This window comes from Xiphophorus maculatus, chromosome 16 (genome assembly GCF_002775205.1).
Source record: "Xiphophorus maculatus strain JP 163 A chromosome 16, X_maculatus-5.0-male, whole genome shotgun sequence".
In the NCBI taxonomy this organism is placed as follows: Eukaryota; Metazoa; Chordata; class Actinopteri; order Cyprinodontiformes; family Poeciliidae; genus Xiphophorus; species Xiphophorus maculatus.
In genome coordinates, this window is record NC_036458.1 from 19,505,887 (window position 1) to 19,531,052 (window position 25,166).

The following is a 25,166-nucleotide window of genomic DNA, read 5'->3' on the forward strand; positions in this document are numbered from 1 at the left end:
AAATAATGTATTTATATATATGAATAATATATAAATGTAATTATACAATTAAATAGTAATCATAAGAGTTATGATTATTATAACTGATGGTAGTTACTTCAAAAGATGTCAAATAATTGCAATCATCACCATTCTAATAACACTCCTCTTCGTCCTTAATCAAAACTAAGCAACAGCAGGCTGAATTTAATAAAATGTCTCAATTTTTTATTGGGCCCCTGGGTGTATTACTAAAGGTAAACGCGCCCTCTGGTGGACCGAACCTATAATTGCTACCCTCGCGGAAGGAGCTCAAAGGCGCCCTCTGCTGGTCCACAGCCGACCTCGCCTGCTCCTCCTCCCCTCTCTGATCAACAAGCAGCCTGGTGATATAATACACTGGCTGAACCTCCACAGAGAAGCAAAATGGCCGATAGTAAACTAACCGATCACACAGCGATAGACAGTCATCAAGAGGATATGTATTTTTTGTTTACAGCTTGAGAACTGCGTTTGCGCAAAAAAGGGTAGTTGCGGTTTTCCCCCCACTTTTTCTACGATTAACATTTTTTCGCCTACCGGTGATGTCATTTCTTATTCAATTTAGCCTTGGAAGCCTCGAAGAACTAGCTCGCTAGGCTAGCTACCTTGCTAGCCTGCTAGCGGTGGGTCTGCAAGAATATTTGCACAGAAGCACTTTATGTCCTGTGTGATTCCCGAGGTGAGTAATTACCCCTTTTTTAAATGTTTATGCGCTCCGGGAGCCTTTCCACTCCGCATATGACGCAGCTAAACCCGCAGCTGGTTCCTTCATTCACACGGCGAGCTACATCGCTGTTTTAGGGTAGCTTCGCTTGGACGAACGTCATACAAGTTTCGTCGTATAAATTTGACCCTGGCAAATGTTGGAGCCCAGCACCCGGGCAGCCTGCTAAACCCGCCTCTCACTTGAAAACCTTAAACGGCTGTCGAGGGTCTAATTGCAAAATGTGTGTAGGAGGGGAGAACGAGAACAAGCGGCATATTGTTAGTAAGTTAACGTGACGTTGGTGTTTGTCGGCTGCGTTCAGGATGTGGCTGTGCGGAGCCGCAGGGAGACACCTTGCTCCCTGACAGCTCTCCGCCTCTAACCCCCGGCTCTGTGGGTCAGGGAACGGTGCTCAGCCGCTGCTTCACGGGGGACCATGTTGAGCTTCTTTTGAGTAAAGCTGCTCCGTTGACAGCTACCCACAAACCTCCACTGTTCCTCGTTGGCGTGTTATTTAGATGAGGCTTATTAATTTTTCCTGCGGCTGCCCGCGTGCACTTAAAAACAGCGTAAAGACACGTCGTGCGTTACATGGTGGCGGATTAAACCCAACAAGCTAACCAGCTAGCTTGCGCTAGCAACGTAAACATTGTGCTAATTACGTGCAACTAAACAAGCTGGCTTGAGAAAGTAGCTTTCTGTCTCTCTAGAACAACAAGTTCAATGTATTTAAGTTTTATTTTATGTAGTGGGACAACATAAGGTGATGCATAGTTTTCAAGAGGATGGAAAGTGGAACCTGATTTTCTATTTTTAAAATTTATTTTGCAGGGGGAAAAAAACAACCTGGAAAGTGTTGCATGTATTTCCATTGAGACCACTTTTCCCCTGACGCCCCCAAATAAATTGCAGTGTTACCAACTCCCTTCAGAAGTCACTTAAATGGCCAGCATGTTTCACCTTTGGGTAGTTTGAGCAAAGTTCATCCGTTCCACCATCTGAAAATGGAAACGGTGCGGCACAGCTGGCACAAATCTTCATGAGAATAGTGGCAAGAACAAAAACCACAAAAACCGTTCCTGAAAGAAAGCCGTTCAAAGACCAAAATAGGGCTTTTGAACTAAATGCTGTTGTACAGCACTGACAACTGTACACCCCCTAAAACACACATCTCCATCTGTGAGGTGGAAGTGGCAGCATCATGCTGTGGGGATGCTTTACTTTGGCAGCGACAGGGATGATAGATGGAGCAGAAAAATATTTGAAACAGTGGCGGAGGTTCACCTTCAAGGAGGACATCGACCCTTAAAGCAGCAAGAGCCACAACTGGATGCTTTCGATTACAGTATATTCAGGTGTTTGAATGACCCAGTCAAAGTAAAACTAGCAAGAGTCAAACTGACGCTCTCCTTCCAGTTTGACTGAGATTAGAGCCCAAAAACTCCGGTTAAGACATACCCCAATGAATGAGGAGCTATGTTCTGCTATGTCCCTGCAAATGTGCGCCACACTTTTCACATTTGTATTTATTTTTCAATTTAAAATGTAAAACCTTTTTTTTTTTTCTTCTTTTACCATGTCACATTCGTTCACTATATACTAAAATCCCCCAACATGCGTTGTAGTTTGTCGTTTTAAATGCATTCAGGGGGTTCGAATGCTTGCGTGAGGCTCTCCAAACGCCTGTGTCTAAAAAAAAGAATTTAAATGATGTTGCAGTTGCGATAGTGTAAAAAAGTTGATAGTTTTGCTGCGACATAAAACACACAGAAAGTATTTTTGATGTGTTCGCAAGCCGAGCTCCAATAACGGGACGTGCTGTTGAGGTCAGTGTAGCAGTCAAAAGGTCTCTTTTCTTGCATAACATTTCTTACAGAAGACTTAAAGGAGTCTTGGTTTTTCTTTTTGCTTTATGAATGAAATGAAACAAAGCAGTGAAATAATTGCACATTCACATTCTACTGAGGTCTCAGAATCTTTTGGGTTTCTAGTGAAATTTTCTTCTGGAAAAAGAAAATCTTCTCATGGTTGTAAATTTTCTGGACTTTCTCACTTTTGCCCAGCCGACTCGCCTGTGATAAGCTCACGTGGAAACTATTCTCCTCTGCTGCCAAAGCGCGTCAAACGTCGGCTTTTTCAGAAACGTACGAGTCCACGCATGTGTATTTTTATTTATTTATTTTTCCTGCAGTCTGCACTGTCTGCCGTTTGGACTCGCAATGGTTTGCTGGTTAATGAATTATGCAACGCAGCGCCAGCGTACCAAGGCCTGCTCTCTAAGTTGTCCAGCCCTGGTTACCGTTTCCCTCGCTCTCTCTTTACACCGCCGACATTGTCGGAGACGATCCGATGAACGCATCGAAACATCCCGCTTGTTTATGAAGACGGCGCGACTCTGACGCACGTGCGTTTAAACTGCAGTGGCTTTAATAGCATGAATAATTGAACGTGTGCATTTCTCTTTCGCAGGCAGGAGAATCAAGAAGGGGAACAGCAGTTCATGGAAGACAAGAAAAAGAAGAAAGACGAGAAAAAGAAAAGGGAAACCTCTCAGAAGGTCAGTCTCCAGCACCTGCTGCGTTTCTTTCAGTTGGTTAAAGAATAATAAATAAATAAAAAAGCGTAGTTGAGGCGAAATGATATTTTAAAATGGATCTAGAAATGTTTCTCATTAGTCAAAACGGATTCAGTCTGACCGATTTGTCCAGATAATAAAAGCAGAAGTTTAATCAGGCTCGCACCAAAGCATGTGCTTGCATACCTGGGCTCTGACCCAGAAGTGTTAAATGTTTTATGGACAATAAACTAAACAGTTTTTTTTTGTGTGACCCAAATTGTCCAACCTCTAGAGGAAATTAAGATCATTTATGCATGTAGGAAATAAATAAGTTCTTTTTTTTTAACTCGAGCTCTGAGTTATGTTGTTTTTTTAGCTTTGCTGTATTGGTAAACGTTTATTTTTACATGTGAGATTGTCATTTCCATTCTGTTCTGAGAAAACCCACAAACTTCTCTGTTTGTTGGGGTTTTCTATTTTTATTCTGAGCTTGCGAAAGATTTCAGAAATAAAATCGAAGGAAGTTTAGAAGTGATTGAATTCTTCTTTTTAATGCATCTGTTTCTTCTTTTAGGTGCCAGAACAGAAAATCAAAGGTAAATATATATATATATATATACATATATATATATATTTTTTTAATAATGACTTGCATTAAATATCATGGGTAATGTAAAGATTTCCTCTTCATTAACGTTGTGAATAAATCTGTCGCAATTAATCGCATGATAAAATGAGATTTATTATTTGCATTTTGTTTGCAGAGATGTCACAATCCATTTTATGTATGGTTTCGATTGCGTATGGTTTTTAGTTCTGTTTATTGTTGTGTTTTATTTTTGGTCATGTACAATATCTTCCAGTTCCTGTTTTCTGCTAAATTAAAAGTTTATTGGTCTATGAGAGAGAAAACTTGCATTATTGTTCCATTGTCACGATTTGAAAACCGTCTCAAAACAACAAAATTGTTGATCGCAATAACTACTGGGACAATTGATCGTCCAGCAGAATTTATCGTGACGGGCCTCGTTGTGAATGTTACACTAAGCGTACTCCGTAAACGAGCTTTTCTGACGTTTCAGTGCCAGAACCAGCCAAGCCCTCCTGTTCCCAGCCGCTCGCCACCCCAGGCTCAGCGTCCCCCAGCCCTGGCCCCGTTTCCCCGTCGTCCCCCAGTCCTGGTGCAGGTGGGGGTTCCGCCCAAGTCCCTCCTGGTGGCGGGAACAATGCAAAGCAGCGAACTGCTGTGGCCAACGGACAGCCCTCCTCCTCCGCCTTGTCTCCTTCTGGAAGTCAGAGTTCGCAGCAGCAGCAGCGATACATGTCTAGAGAAGTCCCACCGCGATTTCGCTGCCAGCAGGACCATAAAGTGCTACTGAAGAGGGGCCAGCCGCCGCTGTCCTCCATGCTGTTGGGGGGAGGGGAAAGCAGTACGGGAGAGGTGGGAGGAGGCAGTTGCTGGGATGTTGCCCCATCCTTACAGGGGGCAGAAGGCCCTAATGCAAACGCTGACGGAAATACAGGTGAGGCTAATGGCAACTAGGTACAGAGTAGCCTAGTGTTTGCCATGTTTACAGAAACATGCAAATTTCTGTATTTCGATGTGTGTTTAGCTGATGTTAACTGAAACCATAAATCTAGAGAAAAGCAGTTTTCCATAAATGACTGAATACCATTTGAAAAATAAATCCCAATGTTATTCTAATAAGGGGTGCACCAATTGCCCTTTTCTGGCCGATCACTAATATTTAATAAGCCTGACTCGCCGATTCCAATTTTGGCTGATACCGATTTCTTTTGTCTGAAAAGTTGCTAAATATAGCAACAAAGTTGCCAAGTCGGCAGCAGTGGGACGACTATTGTGCGGGCGTAACCTGATGGGTGAGTCAGTCGGTCAGCTCTCCCTCACAGCAGAGTTAAAAGGAACAGTGACTGATTTTCAGACCTTTGTGAAGGTAGATAAGATTGATTTCTCATTCAAAAGTCACCAAACATTACAGAAGTCTGTGCTGATTCCTTGGCGCAGCCTTAATTCAAATAATCTAGTCTCCAGAAGTATTGTATCCTTCAATAGATTCGGTTAAAAACTGGAATTGCTCTGGTGGAGGAACCCAACATGTGAAATGTTCAATAAAATTCTCAGTTATAATAACTTCTCCAACTTTTGTCCACAGATTCCAATGTGGGTTCATCCTCCCCTTCACCCCCAACCTCATCCTCATTTTGTGTTGCTGCTCTGTCGTCTTCTACTACTACTTCAACTTATGCAAATTCCACATGGGGGGCCAGCTCCAGCGGCCAGTCCTCCTCTCAGGGCTGCAGGAAGGTGTTTATGGATGGGACTGACCTGGATGACTGGCCTAGCATCACTGCTGGCCCCAAACTGAGTTCTGAAGGGGCCGGAGGAGGGATGCAGGAGCAGGACTGCCCTGGTAACAACAACAGTAGTGCCTCATGGGGGGAGAGAAACATGCAGCAGAAAGGAGGAACTGCAGGAGGAGGAGGAGGAGGTGAAGGGAACATGGACAATATTTCCCCACCTCGCTCTTCTCCTCTTTCTTCTTCTTCCTCGCCTATTGAATGTGCTCAGCCAAGTAGTGTGTGGGTCTCCTCCCCCGCGTCCCAAGTGGAGGTAGGCCAAGGCTCGGCAGCATCTTACAATTCCAAAGTCTCCCATCTTCTTCCTGGGCCTCAGGAGAGCCCGTTGGGTGGCAGCAGCAGCGTCCCTGGTGCCAATTTCAACCCTAATGTGAACCCGTCTGCCTGGCCCGCCCTGGGGCAGAGCGGGACCTCCGTTCCGGCTTGTAGCGCCTCATCGCAACACTCGTCTGTGACTTCAGCTTCCTCATTCTCTGCCAGCACCACTGTCATCACCACTCAGACACTTTCATCTGTGAATCAAACTGGTCTCTACCAGCAGCACACTGAAACCGCTGTGGGGGCCAAGACTGGAGAACAGCAGCAGCAGCACTTAGGAAATCCAGGGCCAGAGCCGTGTTCGGGTGGGACAGGGAGAGAAGCAGGACCAAATCAAGAAGGCGTCAACGAGGGAAACTCTGAGGTTGGCGGTGAAGGTGAGGCGAATACTTCTGGGTCTCTGTCTTCCTCCTCTGCTGCCTCGTCATCTTGGAGCGCTATGCCTCCGGTGACCTCCGAACCTGGCGCTGGTGCCTCACAGGCAGACGGGTGGGGTGGAGGGGGTACTGGAGCTCAGGGGCATGAAGGGAACGTTTGGAGGTTTGGTAGCCAGGACGACAAAGCTGGGTGGAGCAAGGGGAATGGCGGAGGGTCAACCAACCCAGTTGTATCTCAGGGAGCTTGGGAAGGAGGAAGTACAGAAGTGAATTGGGGTGGCACTGCAGAAAGTGTAGGTTCTATTAACTTAGCAATAGGAAGTGGAGGAGAAGTGGATGGAAGCAGCATCAGCAGCAGCACGGACAGCGGCGGCGGCTGTTTAGAGGACTCTGCCTCGCAAAACTTAGCAACTATGACAAAAGCTTGGGACAATCAGAAAGGGATGGAAAGTGGAGACGGGACAGTCGAGGAGTGGGGAGGCGCAGGAGGGCAGGGCGGAGCTGTTGGAGGCGGCGGGGGAAATTCGTCGTCGAGCGGCGGTGGATCCGTCGCTGGAAACGGAGGCGGACAGAAGGAGCGCTCCGCGCGGCACCATTCCGACCATTCCTCCGAGGCAGACGTGGCCTTACTTAGCATGCTCAACAGATCCGACCTGGACCCCCGGGTTCTGTCCAACACGGGCTGGGGCCAGACTCAGATCAAGCAGAACGTGGCCTGGGACCTGGACACCTCAAAAGGTGTAGGGAACAGAAACGAAAGAAACCCTTCATCTTCCTCTGCATTCTCATCAGCAACCATAAACACTACCACCATCCGCAGCTCTAGGTACCCATCCGAGAGCGGTTCTGCGTCCAATGATGCGTCGTCTGGCAGCCTAAACTCTGGCCCCGCTACTCCCAGGGATAATTGGGAGGGTGGCACTAAGCAGTCCACCAGTGGTCCTTTTATGCCTAGCAGCACCATGAGGAAGCCAGGATCGCCGGAAGACGACATGCAGGGCAGTCAAGGAAAGGCAGCTGGAGGATGGGGGGAACCCCCACCTGAAAAAGAGGGCAAAGGATGGAGGACGGACGATCAGCAGTGGGGAGGTCACAGAGGAGGAAGGAAAAACTGGCAAGACTATGAACAACAGGGTAGCGGGTGGGGAGATGGAGCAGAAGACAAAGGAACAGGGGGGTGGAAGGGATCTACAAGAGGAGAAACAGGTGGTTGGGGAGAGGAATGGGGCAAGAAAGACTCGGCTTCTGGAGCTGGGTGGGGAGACGGGAGGAGGAGAGTTGGAAGCAACTCCGACGAGGGATCCTCCTGGGGAAACATGGACGAAGGGGGATCTCAGCGAAGAGGGTGGGGCAGTGGAGGAGATGTGGGTGGAGGCAAATCCCACCAGGACTGGGGGGGCGCCAAACCCAACGCAGCACAGATACCAAACAGCCAAGCGGCACCAATGAAAGCCCAAAATCATCATCATCATCAACAACAGCAGCAGCAGCAATCACCGGAGGGGTTTAACAGCCAGCCGAACGTCGGGGGCGGAGCTCAACTTTCAAAGAACCAGAACCAAAGTTTGGGGTGGACCGCTGGCCCAATTCCTCAAATATCCGGGGGCGCGGGGGACCCGCTAGAGCCCAGCGGCTGGGAGGAACCGTCGCCTCAGTCCATAAGCCGGAAGATGGAGATCGACGACGGCACGTCAGCCTGGGGGGACCCAACACGCTACAACAACAAGAATGTCAACCTGTGGGACAAGAACAGCACCGCGCCGGGGTCGAAACAAGGTCCACAATGTCCGCCGCCAGCAATGCAACAACAACCTCCGAGGCGGCAGCACAGCATCAACTCCAACCCTGGCAGTGGAGCAGTGGGTAAGGGAAGCAGAATAACAATCAGGACTGATTACAAGGGTTTCCATAGCAATTTATAAAGCTAAATGTTCAATTCCTTTGCAGGCATGTGGGGGGGAGCTGCACAAAGCGTGGATGATGGTACAACGACTTGGAGCCAGGCGTCGGACGCTGCGACCAGCTGGAGAGAACCAGACGATTCCAGCAAATCATCTGGCTGGAGGAACCCTTCACCCAACCCCAGCAAACCTGGTAGGAACCGAAACATTTATTGATGTAGCTCCAGTGGCTTCCAGAAGATTTTAATCCACTTTTTAGCACGAGTAAATAATGAGGTTGGCTCAACAATCTCTAGACTGGACTGCTTTTTAAGCCGTCTTGCTTTGTTTTTGCTGCAGGAGTGAAGTCGGTGGACAGCTGGGGCGGGAAGGGCGACGGCTCCATCGCCGCATCCCGGCACCCGAGCTGGGAGGACGACGAGGACGGCGGCGGCGGCGGCGGCGGCGGAGTCTGGAGCAGCGCTGGTTCTCAGGGAAGCGGCTCGTCGTTTAACTCTGGAGGCTGGAGTCAGAGTCATGCTGGGAAGAGAGGAAACATCAAGGTTAGGAATGGGGTGGCCTTTCTGGAACAGAATTATTTTCTTTCTTTAGCTTACTTATTTTTTCACTTTGTTTTTTACTGTTTTCCCACATTGGTGGGAACAAAGACACTGTCAACAATCTTTAGCAAATACAATCAGTCCTAAATCAATCCAAAACAAAAAGTCACACAGCAAACGATAGATGTTTCATGTTGTGTCCATCTTGTTTTTCTCTTCTTTTTTTTAACCATGTACATTATTTTCTATTGAAAAATAACTGCTTTTAAAACTTTTTTTGCTTTTGATTGAGAGCAATGTTTGGGTTTCTTTCTTACAGAGTGGAGGAGGCGACAGCTGGATGAATCCAGTATCTCGCCAGTTTTCCAACATGGGTCTTCTGGTAAGAAGTTCTCCAAAAATCCCAAACCGCTTCGCTTTTATAAGAAGTTGTCATTAAAAACATTCCTTTTCTCTTTTTTTTCTTCTTTTTTCTTAGGGTGATGATCCAGGCGTGGAAAAAAAGATGGACGGGGACAAGAGAGGAATAAATGACTACAATGGAGAGATGCGAAGAGGAGGGCGAAGCGGAGGAGGAGGGTACCGCATGCCTAGTTCCAAAGACATGGGCCCTGGTGACATGGGACCCTATGGTGATAAGGTGAGAGTCTTATTGTGCTATATCTACATGATTTCAACATTACATTGAAATCACAAGTCACCTGAAACTCTTCAAAGCCTTTAGTTTGATCCTCTTAGCACAGAGTTGCTAATGGTTGGTGGTACGTTGTTGTTCTAGATGGGTGGCCATGGAGTGTTTGCTGCAGGTGGAGGAGGGATGTCTCAGCCTCGAGGGATGCACCAGCCTGGCATGCATTCGATGAACTCGTCCCCAGGGTTACGGGCTCAAGTGCCTCATCAGTTCCTTTCTGCTCAGGTTGGCTGTCCTCTATTGTCGTCTTCTTCTTGTTTTTTGCCAAACAAAAAACAAAACGAGAAAAATACCAGCAAGTATTTATCTTGCTGGTATCGCTACTTTTTATGGTGCCCAATGAGAGTCATAGTCATTGCAATTTTGCTGGTGTCTTTTAGTTGTTTGTTCGGTTCCCATGGTAACCTGTTGTCGGGCTGCGATGTTCTCCGCTGCGTTCATTATTGATTCTGGTTTTAACTCAGAAATGCGCCACAGCGTCAGGATATAGGTTTCCCACCAGCTGGATTCAGAGTTGTTGCTATGGAGACAGTCAAAAACACAAGTGACTTGCACTTGCAGCTGTAAATCTTTAAATATTGCAACATTATGCAAACAATGACAACATAAAATAAGATTTTTTTTATTTTCTTTGTACATTTGATCGGGTCTAAGCCTTTGCTGTTTATTGATCTTTGATTGGGCGAAATTGTGTTACATCATTATCAATACATTTCTTGAAAATGGTCTCAAAACGACAAAATTATCTTTTATCGCAATAATCACTGGGGCAGTTTATAGTGCAGCAAAATGTATTGTTACATTTTCCTTGTTTGTTCATTCCTCTGCGCCTATAGACTGTGGCGTATTTCAGCTGTTGAGAAAGTTTTGTTTACGGTTTTATAGTTTCTGTCCAACATTATTTCTTTCCCAAGAACCTTTTTTATACATGACAAAAGTTCCCAAAGCACCTGGAATCAGTGTGATTCTGTTTTTCTTGTTGTTTTTTTTATCATGATTCACTTCAGTGTTACCAAACCCCAATTTTCTTTTACTCTACAGGTGCCGGGTCCCATGCTGAAGCAGATGCCCTCTCCTGGCGGCAGCGTAGGGGGAGTGGGAGGTGTCGGCGGCGTTGGAAGTGTCGGCGGGGTTGGCGGCGGAGTATTCCCGCCTCAGATTTCCCCGCAGCAGCTTGCAGTGCTCAGCAACATTTACCCCCACATGCAGCAGTTCCATCTGGTACGCGCTGAAACGTTACGTAGCTCACCAAGATGAGTCATCCGCTGGTGACCCTTTCGCGAGACTGCAATCGCTCGAACGAATCGGCCGTTCGAGCGATTGTTGAACGTCGATTTGTAAGAAATGTTTCTTGCCGTCATTTGTGGCAGGCTTGTCAGCTGCTGCTACAACAGCAGCAGCAGCAGCAACAGCAGGTCCTGCAGAACCAGAGGAAGTTCCCCCAACCTCAGCCTCTCAGACAACAGACAGACCCGCAGCAGGTGAGCATTTCAGAGATCTTTTTAATCACGCACATCTTTGCTTCAGCTGCCCTTTCTTGATCACACAACAAAGAGGCCGCTCCATCAGGGCTGCCACTATTAGCCAACGTCATCTAGAAACACTCAGAAGTGTTGCAGAGCAAGGCGTGGCGTCTCCGTGGTTGCGTTTCCCCTCCACCCCCCTTAAGTTTCAGCGGGTTGAGTTAGGTTATTGTGTTGCTAAGCGACACGACTACACAATGAGGTTCACAGTGATGGTTGCTGAGTGAAGACAGTTTTATTTCTGTTTGCTAAAGCGTTAGCCACCGCAGCAGTGAAACAAGTGAAGACATGAGAGGTCGTCTGATTCGACGGTGGGGTTAAAAGCCATTTCATCGCTTTGGATGATTCTGGATGACCCTTAATTAAGTTCCAGTTCAAAATTTGAATTATACAAGACTGATGTTGTAGATATAGGCAATGTACACATGTAACCAGACTTTAGTTTGTTTTTGATGTATAGAACTACAGATAGAGTATTATAATATAAAGTTAATAAAACACAAGGTGACATCGACTGGGAAACATGTCTAAGCAAGTATGTAGACAAGTGCAGCCAATATATGTCCTTTTTTTTCTTGTTTCTTAGTGGGTGGAGCTTATATTCAGGTGCTCTAACTAGTCTAGAAATTACGGTACTTGAACATTTTCTCATTCTACTTCCTTGTATATTTTTCTTCTCAGCTGGCGAGGATCATGGCGATTCTCCAGCAGAGGCAGCAGCAAGTTGGAGCTGGAGGAGCAACAGCTGGTGGAGGGAACTCCAAGCTGTCCCCCTCTCACCTGGGAGGAGGCGTGTCCAAACAATCCATGGTAGACCCCCTCCCACACACTGGAATGGGGGGTCCCTTATCAGACCTTCATGCCAAATCACAAGGAATGTATTCTGGTACGTTCCTCCAGACAGCTGATGTTTTTTTTACTCATCCATGAGCCAGAGTAAAGGATTGATCCAGGATGGGTTTTTTTCTGGTCAGGGCTCACAGCTGGTGGCAACCTGTCGACACTAGAACTCAGCCCCATGATGGGGGGCATGAAGGACATGAGTGGACAACAGTCCCGCTTTAAATGGATGATGGAGGGACATTCCCCTGCTCCGTCTCCTCCAGACACAGCCCTTCACAAGAACGGTAGGCTAACAGATGGTTCCATCCATCCATCCATCCATCCATCCATCTTCTTCCGCTTATCCGAGGTCGGGTCGCGGGGGTAGCAGCTTCAGAAGGGAGGCCCAGACTTCCCTCTCCCCAGCCACTTCTTCTAGCTCCTCCGGGGGAATCCCGAGGCGTTCCCAGGCCAGCCGAGAGACATAGTCCCTCCAGCGTGTCCTGTCCCCGGGGCCTCCTCCCGGTGGGACGTGCCCGGAACACCTCACCAGGGAGGCGTCCAGGAGGCATCCTGACCAGATGCCCGAGCCACCTCAACTGGCTCCTCTCGATGTGAAGGAGCAGCGGCTCTACTCTGAGTCCCTCCCGGATGACTGAGCTTCTCACCCTATCTCTAAGGGAGAGCCCAGCCACCCTACGGAGAAAACCCATTTCGGCCGCTTGTATCCGCGATCTCGTTCTTTCGGTCATGACCCAAAGCTCATGACCATAGATGAGGGTGGGAACGTAGATCGACCGGTAAATCGAGAGCTTCGCTTTTTGGCTCAGCTCTCTCTTCACCACGACGGACCGGTACAGCGCCCGCTTGACAGCAGACGCTGCGCCAATCCGCCTGTTGACCTCCCGCTCCCTTCTTCCCCCATTCGTGAACAAGATCCCGAGATACTTAAACTCCTCCACTTGGGGCAGGACACCCCCCCTGACCCGGAGAAGGCACTCTACCCTTTTCCGGCTCAAGACCATGGCCTCGGATTTGGAGGCACTGATCCCCATCCCGGCCGCTTCACACTCGGCTGCGAACCGCTCCAGCGAGAGCTGCAGATCACGATCTGATGAAGCCAAAAGGACCACATCGTCTGCGAAAAGCAGAGATGAGATCCTAAGGCCACCAAATCGGACCCCCTCAACACCTTGGCTGCGCCTAGAAATTCTGTCCATGAAAGTGATGAACAGAATCGGTGACAAAGGGCAGCCCTGGCGGAGTCCAACTCTCACCGGAAACGAGCCCGACTTACTGCCGGCAATGCGGACCAGACTCTGACACCGGTCATACAGGGACCTGACAGCCCGTATCAAAGGGCCCGGTACCCCATACTCCCGGAGAACCCCCCACAGGGCTCCCCGAGGGACACGGTCGAACGCCTTCTCCAAGTCCACAAAACACATGTAGACTGGTTGGGCGAACTCCCATGCACCCTCCAGGACCCTGCCGAGGGTGTAGAGCTGGTCCAGTGTTCCACGACCAGGACGAAAACCACACTGCTCTTCCTGGATCCGAGGTTCGACTATCCGACGGACCCTCCTCTCCAGGACCCCTGAATAGACCTTGCCAGGGAGGCTTAAGAGTGTGACCCCTCTATAATTGGAGCACACCCTCCGGTCCCCCTTTTTGAACAGGGGGACCACCACCCCAGTCTGCCAATCCAGGGGAACTGCCCCCGATGTCCATGCGACATTGCAGAGTCGCGTCAACCAACACAACCCCACAACATCCAGAGCCTTAAGGAACTCCGGGCGGATCTCATCCACCCCCGGGGCCCTGCCACCGAGGAGCTTTTTAACCACCTCGGTGACCTCGTCCCCAGAGATTGGAGAGCCCAACCCAGAGTCCCCAGGCTCCGCTTCCTCAGTGGAAGGCATGTTGGTGGGATTGAGGAGGTCTTCGAAGTACTCCGCCCACCGGCCCACAACGTCCCGAGTAGAGGTCAGCAGCACACCATCCCCACTATAAACAGTGTTGGTGCTGCACCGCTTCCCCCCCCTGAGACGCCGGATGGTGGACCAGAATCGCCTCGAAGCCGTATGGAAGTCTTTCACCATGGCCTCTCCAAACTCCTCCCACGCCCGAGTTTTTGCCTCAGCAACCGCCCGAGCCGCATGCCGCTTCGCCCGCCGGTACCCATCAGCTGCTTCCGGAGTCCCACAGGCCAAAAAGGCCCGATAGGACTCCTTCTTCAGCCTGACGGCATCCCTCACCGAAGGTGTCCACCAGCGGGTTCGAGGGTTGCCGCCGCGACAGGCACCGACAACCTTGCGGCCACAGCTCCGATCGGCCGCCTCGACGATGGAGGCACGGAACACGGTCCACTCGGACTCCATGTCCCCCACCTCCCCCGGGACGTGTTCGAAGTTTTGCCGGAGATGGGAGTTAAAGCTCCGTCTCACAGGGGATTCCGCCAGACGTTCCCAGCAGACCCTCACAACACGTTTGGGCCTGCCAGGTCTGACCGGCTTTCGCCCCCACCACCGGAGCCAACTCACCACCAGGTAGTGGTCAGTGGACAGCTCCGCACCTCTCTTCACCCGAGTGTCCAAGACATACGGCCGCAGATCCGATGAAACGATGACAAAGTCGATCATCGAACTGCGGCCTAGGGTGTCCTGGTGCCAAGTGCACATATGGACACCCTTATGCTTGAACATGGTGTTCGTTATGGACAATCCATGGCGAGCACAGAAGTCCAGCAACAGAACACCGCTCGAGTTCAGGTCGGGCGGGCCGTTCCTCCCAACCACGCCCCTCCAGGTCTCACTGTCATTGCCCACGTGAGCGTTGAAGTCCCCCAGCAGAACAAGGGAGTCCCCAGGAGGAGCACTCTCCAGTACCCCCTCTAAGGACTCCAAAAAGGGTGGGTAATCTGAACTGTCGTTCGGCCCGTAAGCACAAACGACAGTCAGAACCCCTCCCCCCACCCGTAGGCGGAGGGATGCTACCCTCTCGTTCACCGGGGTAAACCCCAACGTACAGGCGCCGAGATGGGGAGCAACAAGTATGCCCACTCCTGCCCGACGCCTCTCACCTTGGGCAACTCCAGAGTGGAAGTATGTCCAGCCCCTCTCAAGGAGACTGGTTCCAGAACCAGAGCCGTGCGTCGAGGTGAGACCGACTATTTCTAGCCGGAACCTCTCGACCTCACGCACTAGCTCCGGCTCCTTCCCCACCAGAGAGGTGACATTCCACGTCCCAAGAGCCAGTTTCTGCAACCGAGGATCGGACCGCCAGGGTCCCCTCCCTCTGCTGCCACCCATCCCACACTGCACCCGACCCCTTTGGCCCCTCCCACGGGTGGTGGGCCCATGGGAGGGGGGGCCCATGTTTCCTCTTCGGGCTGAGCCCGGCCGGGCTCCATGGGTAAAAGCCCGGCCACCAGACGCTCGCCATCGTGCCCCCCCTCCAGGCCTGGCTCCAGAGTGGGGCCCCGGTGACCCGCGTCCGGGCGAGGGAACACCAAGTCCAAAGTTCTTGTCCATCATAAGGGGTCTTCGGGCTGCTCTTTGTCTGGTCCCTCACCTAGGACCTGTCTGCCTTGGGTGACCCTACCAGGGGCATGAAGCCCCAGACAGCATAGCTCCTAGGATCATTGGGACACTCAAACCCCTCCACCACGATAAGGTGGCAGCCCATGGAGGAGACAGATGGTTCCCAGTGGGATTTTTTTTTCTTTCTGCATCTCCAAAAGTCACACCTCCGATGCTGCCGCGACTCCATTACTCACTCGCCACTCACAGTGTATCCGAGCGTGACGCAGAAAATGACTAAAGCTGTTTTGTGGTTTGTTTGTTTTTTTTGCTATCCGCAAGGCCCTGTACCCAGTACGATAAAGGTTCGAGGAGGGTCTCCGTACTCCCAGTATGAAATGCTGGGGAGTGAAGGGTTAGGGATCCCACCTCAGGGCTCTGCAGACAGCTGGCACCGAACTCCTGGTAGTAAAATGGGAAACAAACCTGCCACTTCAAGCTGGCCTCCAGGTGTGGACATGCTGCTTTTTTTTATTATTTTATCTGTTTTCGTCTTACAGGATCAGTGACAGTCTGAGAAAAAATGTGCTGATGAAAACTTTACGCTTATGTTTTTACAAGTTAAATAGAGCTGAAACCTTGAATTATTTTAGTAATTGAATTGATAAATTCGTACATTCTGCAGCTTTTTTTTAAATTAATCCACTGCAGTCTTTTATTTACACTATCAAAAATGAAGAAATGAATTCCCTTTTTAAATAAGAAAATGCTTCATTCTTTAAAATGTAATAACAAAACCTTCATTTAGTGTAGTCTTGACTATTTGTAGATTTATTGATCTCTTGTTTTCATTAATTGTTCAATAATTGGATAGCAAAAGGTGCTTAAGAAAATACTTTTTTATTATTATTTACAGAATTGGAATCAGGTGAAGCTAAAACTGTTACGAGAAGAGTTCTGGGTTGAATGCATTTACAGAATTTTTTTTCTTAGATGCAAGTTTATATATATTTTTGTACAGTTTTGGCTTAATTATTGTTCATAGTGTACTGTTTTTCCAGCAGGTTAACGATTTAATGCAAGTTTTTTTGGTAATTATTACAATAATCAATTAATCACCAATAAACTGATTAATTGTTTCAGCCTTAAAGGTAAATAACAGCAGATTAAGGATTGTAATTCAGAATTGGTGAACACTGGGGATTTTAGAACGTAGCCAAGGCTTTAAATCTTAATACATGCAAATTATCCAGATCATTTAAGCTACTTATGTTTCTGTTGTGACAGAGTTCCAGCCCGGTGTACCATGGAAAGGAATCCAGAGCACTGGAGACCCAGAATCCGACCCCTACATGACCCCTGGTAGAGTCCTCGGCTCCCCAGCATCCCCAAATCTCAATGATCCGGACCACCCATTACTACGAGACAATATAGGTAATTCACTGCCAAATATCTTCCTGTTTTTAGTTCCTGGTTTGAGTGTTTACATATTATTGTTGAGACAAAGGTACTTGATGTACTAACTCTAAAAATGATGTTTTGACTAATTGAGAGATAATAAAATCTTATTACACCACATCTACTGTTAGCTGCTGTTGGATTATATTGTATGTATTATACAGTCAAGGTTTTAAAATCAATTTTTTTGGAATAAAGTTAGTTTACCTAGACAGGCAGAGGGATGTTATAGTGCTCTGGTAGTTTAACAAGATTTTCTGAAGTTTTCTTGATTCATCATGAAAATGTTGTCAAACCTCTTAGTCTCGTTCACATTATAACCAAAGCTCAGGATTTTTGTGTGCTAAGCACACAAAAGCTTAACACAAAACACATAATAATAAAGTAGAAGGAAACCTTTTATTCAAATTTCTTAAAGCATTTTTGAGATTGAATATATAAGCATAGGCCTGTCACAATAGCAAATTTTGCTGAGTGATTAATTGTCTCAAAAAATTATTGCGATAAACGATAATATTGTCTGAAGACCTTTTTACACTGATTTAATGGAAATGACGTAATAATGCATGCGATTTCCTGCCAAAGATAGATACACTTTATTTTCAAAAGAATATTTAACACTGGAACTGATAAACAAAATAAACAAAACAACCAAAAATAAAATGGATTCTCAGTCTCCATTAACAAAAAATGTACTTGATAAAAACTAAACAACATAAAGCCAAAGTGGAAATAAATACTGCATTCAACCAAAAGAGTGCAGATTATGAAGTCTGTATATTATGTTGCCCTTCAATAGTGATTAGATTTAAATAGAGAAGATGGGCACATCCACTACCTGATGCAATAATTCACACTACATGATTTTTTGCTCCTATTTTTCCCCTTATGACAATCTTAGAACGTTGGTCTTTCTAAGATTGTGTGGTGTGTTACGGTAGATCGTCGTTGCCGCTCCGATCCAAATCAGGGGTTTTCACCGACTGGGAGCTTTAACGCTTCCTGTTGAATGTGACAGGCAGCCAATCAGAAAGCGCGGATTCTCCTCCGCGCTTTCTGAGGGGAAATTACGTCGGGGAATCCCAAACAGCTGACACGGCGCAACCCGAAGTCCAGCAGACATCGGAGATGATATGTGGAAACAACATTAATGTTTATTCAACATGCAAAGAATATAGAAATGACAAGGGGAGGAGTTGGAGCGAAATTGCTACCGCAGTTGGTAAACCCGGTAACTTTTCAGCTGTTCTTCGTTACGTCACGTAAACAGGTTCTAATGATTTTCATTCAGTCAGGACTTTACGCTGACACTAGCCACATGCATTGCAGGTAGATTGTAGTAATGCATTGATTAATGCCTGGTTTTAAAATTAGTTGACTGAACTTGTAGCCATTATTTTGTGCCCATTGTTGGACACCACACGGCAGGAACGAACCCGATCGAACCGTTATACCTAGGATTTCTGTCGGCTAATGTGTGATCTGTCAGGTTTTGAAAATGGGCCGACAATCGGCTGACAGCTCTAAGATCGTGTCATGTGCGCTGGGCTTTACACTAAGGAAATGAGGAAGGGAGGGTCAGTGGAGAGCACTGGAGTTGAGCCTTTTTTCATTCGGTGTCATCAACAGAAAGAGAAAAAGGCCGGAAGAGACGATAATGCCGATAATTGAAATGACGTCGATAGTTTTAATTTATCGTTCGATTTATCGTTTATCGCGACAGGCCTATATAAGCATAAACAAAATTCATCTGATTTGGGTGGATGCTCCTTCCAAAGGGAATGAACACATGCTTTTTTTTTTTTTTTAAATGGCCCAGTTAAAGTACAGGACTAAATCCACAAACTTTTCAGGTTTCATGTGTATTCTATAAAATGTCAATAAAAAAGATTCCTTTAAGGTTTTTTTCCTAAAACATGGTGAAGCTGAAGAGTAGCTACCAAAAGCAAGAGGCTCAAGGTTTGTATCCTGGACGAGCCCCCAATTTATGTTCTGATCCAGGTTGTTGAGCCGCAGCGTCAAATGGACAACTGAACAGGAAATGGATAATAGTTTTTTTTTTGTGACAGTCGTTCAATAATAAAAGTCCTCAACAAGCAGATCTGCCCTCTCTAGGCGTGCCGTTAATCTGTGCTCTCTCGGGTGCAGCCAATTAACCCCGTCGAGCTAACAGCAACTGTTGCCGTACTCTAAATCCTGTGAGGGTTTTAGATAAACGCTAAAGGAAATGCCACGTTTCTAAGGAATAAATAAAGAAAGAGAACACTCCTTACCACTGAAGCTTCACTGCTCTGTGTGCTGTAGCTCAGCCCTGTCGTTTCCTGCAGCCCTAACACAAGGACAATCTTCTTAATGGCTCAGTATTTGGGCTGTTACTTTCTTTTTGCTGTTATTGCTCATGTTTGAACCGTTTGCAGGGCCAAACCCCTCCCTCAACACCTCGCTGCCTTCACCTGGTGCCTGGCCCTACAGTGCCTCAGACAGCCCCCTCAGCAATGCACACAGCACAGGTCTGATTTCTATTTTGCTTCTTCTTTGCATTCAACTCCTTTATTTTCTCCACGCATTAATTTGGAATTCAAATCACTACATGGTCATATGTTTGTTAGAAAAGTTTCCCCAAGGTTTCAGGTCTGCTACGTTGTCATATCTGCCGTCTGCAACGTTCCTCTGTGTAGCTTGCATTTCATAACTCATTTATCTCTCCCACTCTCCAAACCCCTCCCAGGAAAGTACGCCGAGTACAAGCCCAGCTGGCCTCCAGAGCCCATCGGACAAAACAAATTATGGAAGACCAATCGCAGTAGCTCGCAGCTGCCGCGTCCCCCTCCTGGCCTGACCAATCAGAAGCAGGCCTCGCCCTCCCCGTGGGGAACTGGAGGTCCGCGGTTGGCTCGGAGCTGGGGAGGGATGAATCAAGAGTCAAGATTTGGGTCAGGTACTTTGGAGAGAGAATTGGTTTTATAACCATTTTTTTTGTCAGCTTTTGTTTTGATTTTATACTGTTAAGAAAAGAAGGTTTCATGTATCTTAGCTAGGTTCTACACTATGGTAGCATGGTTAGCATAAAAGTGTTTCTGTTTCATCATGTTATTCTTCTCTCTTCCTGTTTTTTTCTAGGCTCAGCTTGGAGTGATGGTACCTCTAGAAGCAGCTGCTGGCTGCTGCTGAGAAACCTGACCCCTCAGGTAAGGACAGAGGACGCTCACATGGACACAGGAGACTAAAAATATCAGCACTTGTTTGGAAATTTAACTCAGAACAATAATTACAGTAGCAGAGGTATGTTAGATTTACTTGTCAGTAACATCTATATTTTAGTCGACGTCAGTCTTTGAATGAGTTATCTAAATAAACAAACTATATTTAGTCAGGTTCACATAAAAGGTTTTCTGATAAAAGATTTATGGGATACAGAGAGTCACTGATAACCAACTTTTATTCTAATTTTATCATATTTTTAAAGTGATTACATTGGGGTTTTTTTATGATGCAGATGCTTACTGTGTGAAAATAATGCAGTCCCTTTCAAAAGTGGCACACCTTCAAGCTGCGCACAAACTCAAGAAACTTTTATTGAGCTATTATGTGATGAGCCAAACAATGTGATATGTAATTTTAAAGTGGAATAAAGTTTTCCAAATTTCTCACCTATTAAAATATGAAGTGGATCTTGGGATTTGGATTCAGCCTCATCAATTTCCTTAAACAAAGAAAATAGGATAGTTTAGATATAAGCATATTTGTGCTCAAACTCTAAACTAAGTATTATTTGAGACATTTCAACCTCTTTTTTTTTAATGCAAATTAAACAGACTAATGCTTGACTCTGCCAGAGCTGGACTGGAGAGATAACTGAGCCATTTAATGAGTTGGGGGTAGCAGAAATTACTTTTTCAGGACATTCCTCAAAAAGCTTAAAAATGAAGATGATAACTTCTGGGCTTACATTAGTAATGCACACCGATTATCTCTCTGGAGACGTTGTAGCGCCCTAGCTCACTGTAACGATTAAGAAACTATAAATGAATTCAATGCAAAGTGCGATGTCTGCTTTGCAGTATTAACACGCAGCTTTTCCTCTGCGTAACCATTCTTGCCGTAACCACCAACGTTCCTTGACCTTTTCTGGCCCAATACTTAATGAACCTGGTGAAATGTTTTACACCAAACATTCTCTCTCTCTCTTTTTTCTTTTTCCGATTCTAGATTGACGGCTCCACGCTAAGGACTATCTGTATGCAGCATGGCCCCCTGCTGACCTTTCACCTGGGCCTAACCCAGGGCAGCGCTCTGGTTCGATACAACAGCCGGCAGGAGGCGGCCAAGGCTCAGGGTGCTCTTCACATGTAGGTTCACCAGCAGCCCCACAGACACTACGGATCCAGTCCTTCTCAAATATTGTTTATAAAAATAAATCCCAGTAATGCTCTAGAGCTTATTGTTGTAAGTAGGGAGGAAGTTACCGATTAATGAGTTAATGTAAAGTTGATTAATCTTGTCAATCAACTAATAAGCGGCCAGAACCTGAGTTTTCTCTTGTTTTAAATTCCCCGTGATCAGAAAGATTTTCACCACAAATACCGAAGTACCGTCTACGGTTGCTGTTGAAGGAATATTAAAACTTTGCTCCATGAAATGCATCAACTCACAGCAGTCCTCAAAATCAACCATGGTTTTATTCCACCACTACACAATTGTTCTGTGTGATCCCCTCTGTTTTCTTTGTTGTTGTTTTTTGTTATATTAACCTCACCTTTGTATCACATACATTTTTGGTTGGGAAGTTGAACCCACTACCAAAAAAGTAAAAATAAAATTATGAGCAAAAACTCATACTAGAATAACATCGTGGTATTATGAGAATAACCATAATAATATTACAACTTTGTTCTGGTAGTTTTACGACTTTATTCCCGTACGGGTATATTCTTGTAATATTGACTTTACTCTCGTAATTTTATGACTATATTCTCATAATTTTATCTTTCTTTTTTATTTATTTTATTCTCTTACCGTGGCCTAATACTGCGCCGTAGCTCCGCTCTGTGTATATGCACTTTTGTTTTGAAATATATAGGCCCTTTTGCATCTCACACCGAACTCAGTTTGGACCCGGTTTGTTTTGGGTTTTTTTGTTTTGTATGTCTCTGCCATCTTAATTCCTGTATCACCTGGCTCCAATTAAGGAAGACCAAGGCTTGTTGGCGGCCAAACTACAACACAAAAACATGGTCTAAGCGGAGGTTATTAGTTAATCGATGATAATCATAAGTCAAATAGTTGTTTGCGTCCCTAGTTATGAGAAAACTTTAAGAAGTTTAATGAATATGAATAATGTTGCATTCAGTTGTATTCCTAAAAGATGTTTGCCTTGACTTGCCTTCCAGGTGTGTTCTGGGAAACACCACCATCCTGGCTGAGTTTGTGAGTGAAGAAGAGGTTGCACGCTATTTTGCACATTCCCAGGCCGAAGGGGCCGGCTCGGGAGGAGCGGCGGGCAACGGAGCGCCCGGTTCATCCGGAACGGGCGCGGCCGTGGCCAGCAGCGGCGGGAGCTCCCCTGGGAGTGAGCGGCCGGCGGTGGGCTCATCTTCAGGTGGAAACGGAAATGGCGCCGGCGGAGGGGAAAGGTCGTCCGGCTCTGGATGGCAGAGTCTCGACGGTACGGGCGCGTCTTCGGAAGTGTCTTCGGCCCAAGGACCGGGGCTCGCGATATTCTCCCAGTGGAGCACCAACGGGGCCGGGGAAGGAGGCGTCGGCGGGGTGGAGAGCGGGCGGTCTGGGCTGTGGGGCGGCATAAACACAGGATACCCGAGCAGCAGCCTGTGGGGAGCACCTCAAATGGAGGAAAGGCACCAAATGGACAGCTCCGCCGGACTGTTGCCTGGCGACCTGCTGGGTGGGGGGGGTGACTCCATCTGATGAGCCCGCCCAACGAGTACGATCTGATTCGAACACACTGATAGGGCATACACTGGGATACATATGTACTTAATATGGCACACATATTTACATGGTATGCATATTGATGTACTGAATACATACCCGTGCGTACATATACTAGGATGCATATTAACGTGCACACACTTAAAGCAGAAATGTGAGACATGCTTACACACATTCTCATGGCCAGACTTAAGCTATTATATATTAAAAAAAACAAATGCAGGGACTGTTAGATGTGTATTCAGCCTTTTTTTCCACACATGAAGATTTCAACTGCTTAGACTTGAAACCTGAAAAAGAATGAAAAAGAAAAAAGAGTCAGTGAGTCTTAAAGACTCGACTGGATCGCAACGTGCTTAGTAAGTAGGGGGACTTTTTAACCGATTTACATGAACATGCACACACCAAATACAGAGAAGCCTTCAGACAGACAGGCACTGTAAACAGCATTACCTTCATCATTATAAGAGAACACTGAGGAGTGCAGTTTGTATTCACATCCCCTTAAAGACAGAGATTGAATCCAAACACATGCAAAACGGCTCTGATCCAGATCAGGGCTGTACCTTACTGTGTATGTTAGGTTTGTTTTTATTTTGTTGTCGTCGTTGTTGTCGTTTTTTTCTTTTTTTTTTCTTGTTTCGTTTGGATGTATGATTATAATTTTTGAATAGTGAAATTTTGAAAGAAAAAAAAAACTAGAAAAAAAAAGTCATTGATAACGTTTTCAAAAATGCTGACCTCCTACTGTTGTATCTCACGCACTCTTGTTTGTTTTTTTCTGTTATTCGTTCTTCAACATGTTTGTTACTGTTGCAGTGATACATGTTTAATTGCTGGCATTTTCAGGCTACGATGCATTTCTCCACGTGTCGATGCTGTGTGCAGCATCACACACACTATGAGTATGAGTGAGACTTGAGACCAAGTAAGTGGATTATAAACCACCGCAGTCGCTGTGCATGTGTGTGAGAATGTGACGACGATGCGTGTGCGCATGGTAATGCCTGTCATAATGTGGGTAAGGCTGCTTACTTATACAGAAGGTCTATATATAAAAAAAAAAAAAATGTTATGAGTGCATTTGGTATTCTGCTGACTGTGTGTTAAGAAATATTGGCACTAATGCTTTTTTTTTTTTTCCCTTTTCATTTGAAGTGTTTTTTAGTAGATATGTCTTTTTTTATTGTCTGACCTGCAATAATAAAAAAAGAAACATTTTAATGACACAAAGAGCTGAAGGCATATGCGTTGAGAAAAATGGACATGCCAAATCTTATCAAACTGTGTGCAGTGGGCGGGGCGGGGCGGGTTGTTTACAGATACAGTGTAAGCGTTACCGTTCGTTTTTAATGGTTTGTTGTGTATTTGTTTTAAATTAAGACAGGCTTTAACACTCCTGTTCAGTGTTTTCGTTTTGAGATTTTACAGAAGAAAAATTTATTTAAACAATGAGAACAAGATTAATAAAGATGAAAGTATTGGCTTCTAAGTTTGTCCTCGTGGTTATTTTTTTTTTTCATGAAATGTACGCAGCTTTCGTCAGAAATTTGCATAAATTCATCTTGGACATAGATGTTCAGATTAATTGTGTGCTTTTCAATGAACAGTTAAAAAATTAAGTCATTATGCAAAGACAACTTAAATGTTTTTTTATAACCAATGTTTACATTTTTGGGGAATTTTTCTGTACTCTACACAATGTCAATATTCCACTTAAATATTTAGTATTATATGTATTAAACACAAATGAAACAATTTACAATTGTGGTTCTGTGTTTAGGCTGTGAGATGAACCCAGACAGAACCCACTTATGCACAGAATATACACACTCCGTTTAGAAAAGACCCCAGGTTGGATAGCCTCAACCGATTTGGTTCACCTTAAAAATAACTGCTAAAAATACTTAAAAGATAAAAATGATGCTATTTATGCTAACTATGAATGTTTGTAGTCTTCTAACCAGAATAATGTGAAATTTATCTCCCGTTTGGCGATTCGTAATGTGAATTTTCAACAGTATCGTTCGTTCTGACTCTTATATTCATATTAGCAAAGTATTACAACTAATAGTCTTGCAACAAGCCCTGTGTCAGTCATCGTTTCACCATCAACACCAATCCAATTTAAAACCAACGTCACAACTACAGTCAACAATGGCTTACAGTTAACTGTTTACTTGCTGTAAAGTACTAATGCGATATAAAAAAAAATTAAAAAAAAAAAGATAACACGTTTAACTGTCAAAATTTTATTAAGTAGTTCCTTTTGGAGCGAATAACGGTAACTAGAAATTTAATGAATGGCGAAATTAAATAATGGAGGCGTAGTTAGATTTGACGTTCCAGTTTTAGTACCGACGGTGACATCATCGACGTTGTGAGCACGTACGTCGTTAAGTAA

General features: G+C 45.9%; 1 protein-coding gene across 1 annotated transcript; it reads left to right on the forward strand.

Annotated features, from left to right (window-relative positions):
- The first annotated feature begins 386 nt into the window (after positions 1 to 386).
- Positions 387 to 24,254, forward strand: LOC102236915 (trinucleotide repeat-containing gene 6B protein-like). Its single transcript, XM_023348689.1, has 21 exons — positions 387 to 700; positions 3,197 to 3,284; positions 3,859 to 3,880; positions 4,367 to 4,807; positions 5,459 to 8,221; positions 8,306 to 8,452; positions 8,599 to 8,801; positions 9,118 to 9,180; positions 9,277 to 9,438; positions 9,577 to 9,714; positions 10,531 to 10,710; positions 10,860 to 10,970; positions 11,694 to 11,898; positions 11,987 to 12,139; positions 15,698 to 15,865; positions 16,643 to 16,789; positions 19,231 to 19,323; positions 19,542 to 19,751; positions 19,934 to 20,001; positions 21,023 to 21,162; positions 22,204 to 24,254. Exons 2-21 carry the CDS (start codon positions 3,228 to 3,230, stop codon positions 22,736 to 22,738), a joined length of 6,006 nt encoding a protein of 2,001 aa, XP_023204457.1. The 5' UTR covers positions 387 to 700; positions 3,197 to 3,227; the 3' UTR covers positions 22,739 to 24,254.
- Positions 24,255 to 25,166: the final 912 nt, after the last annotated feature.

What these genes read in the sequence shown, in the direction of transcription:
- LOC102236915 (XM_023348689.1), top strand. Translation starts at nt 3,228, where the DNA reads ATGGAAGACAAGAAAAAGAAGAAAGACGAGAAAAAGAAAAGGGAAACC. An exon ending in ATCACAAGGAATGTATTCTG is followed by an intron (nt 11,899 to 11,986) that starts GTACGTTCCTCC and finishes TTTTCTGGTCAG; the next exon opens with GGCTCACAGCTGGTGGCAAC. An exon ending in AGAGTCAAGATTTGGGTCAG is followed by an intron (nt 19,752 to 19,933) that starts GTACTTTGGAGA and finishes GTTTTTTTCTAG; the next exon opens with GCTCAGCTTGGAGTGATGGT.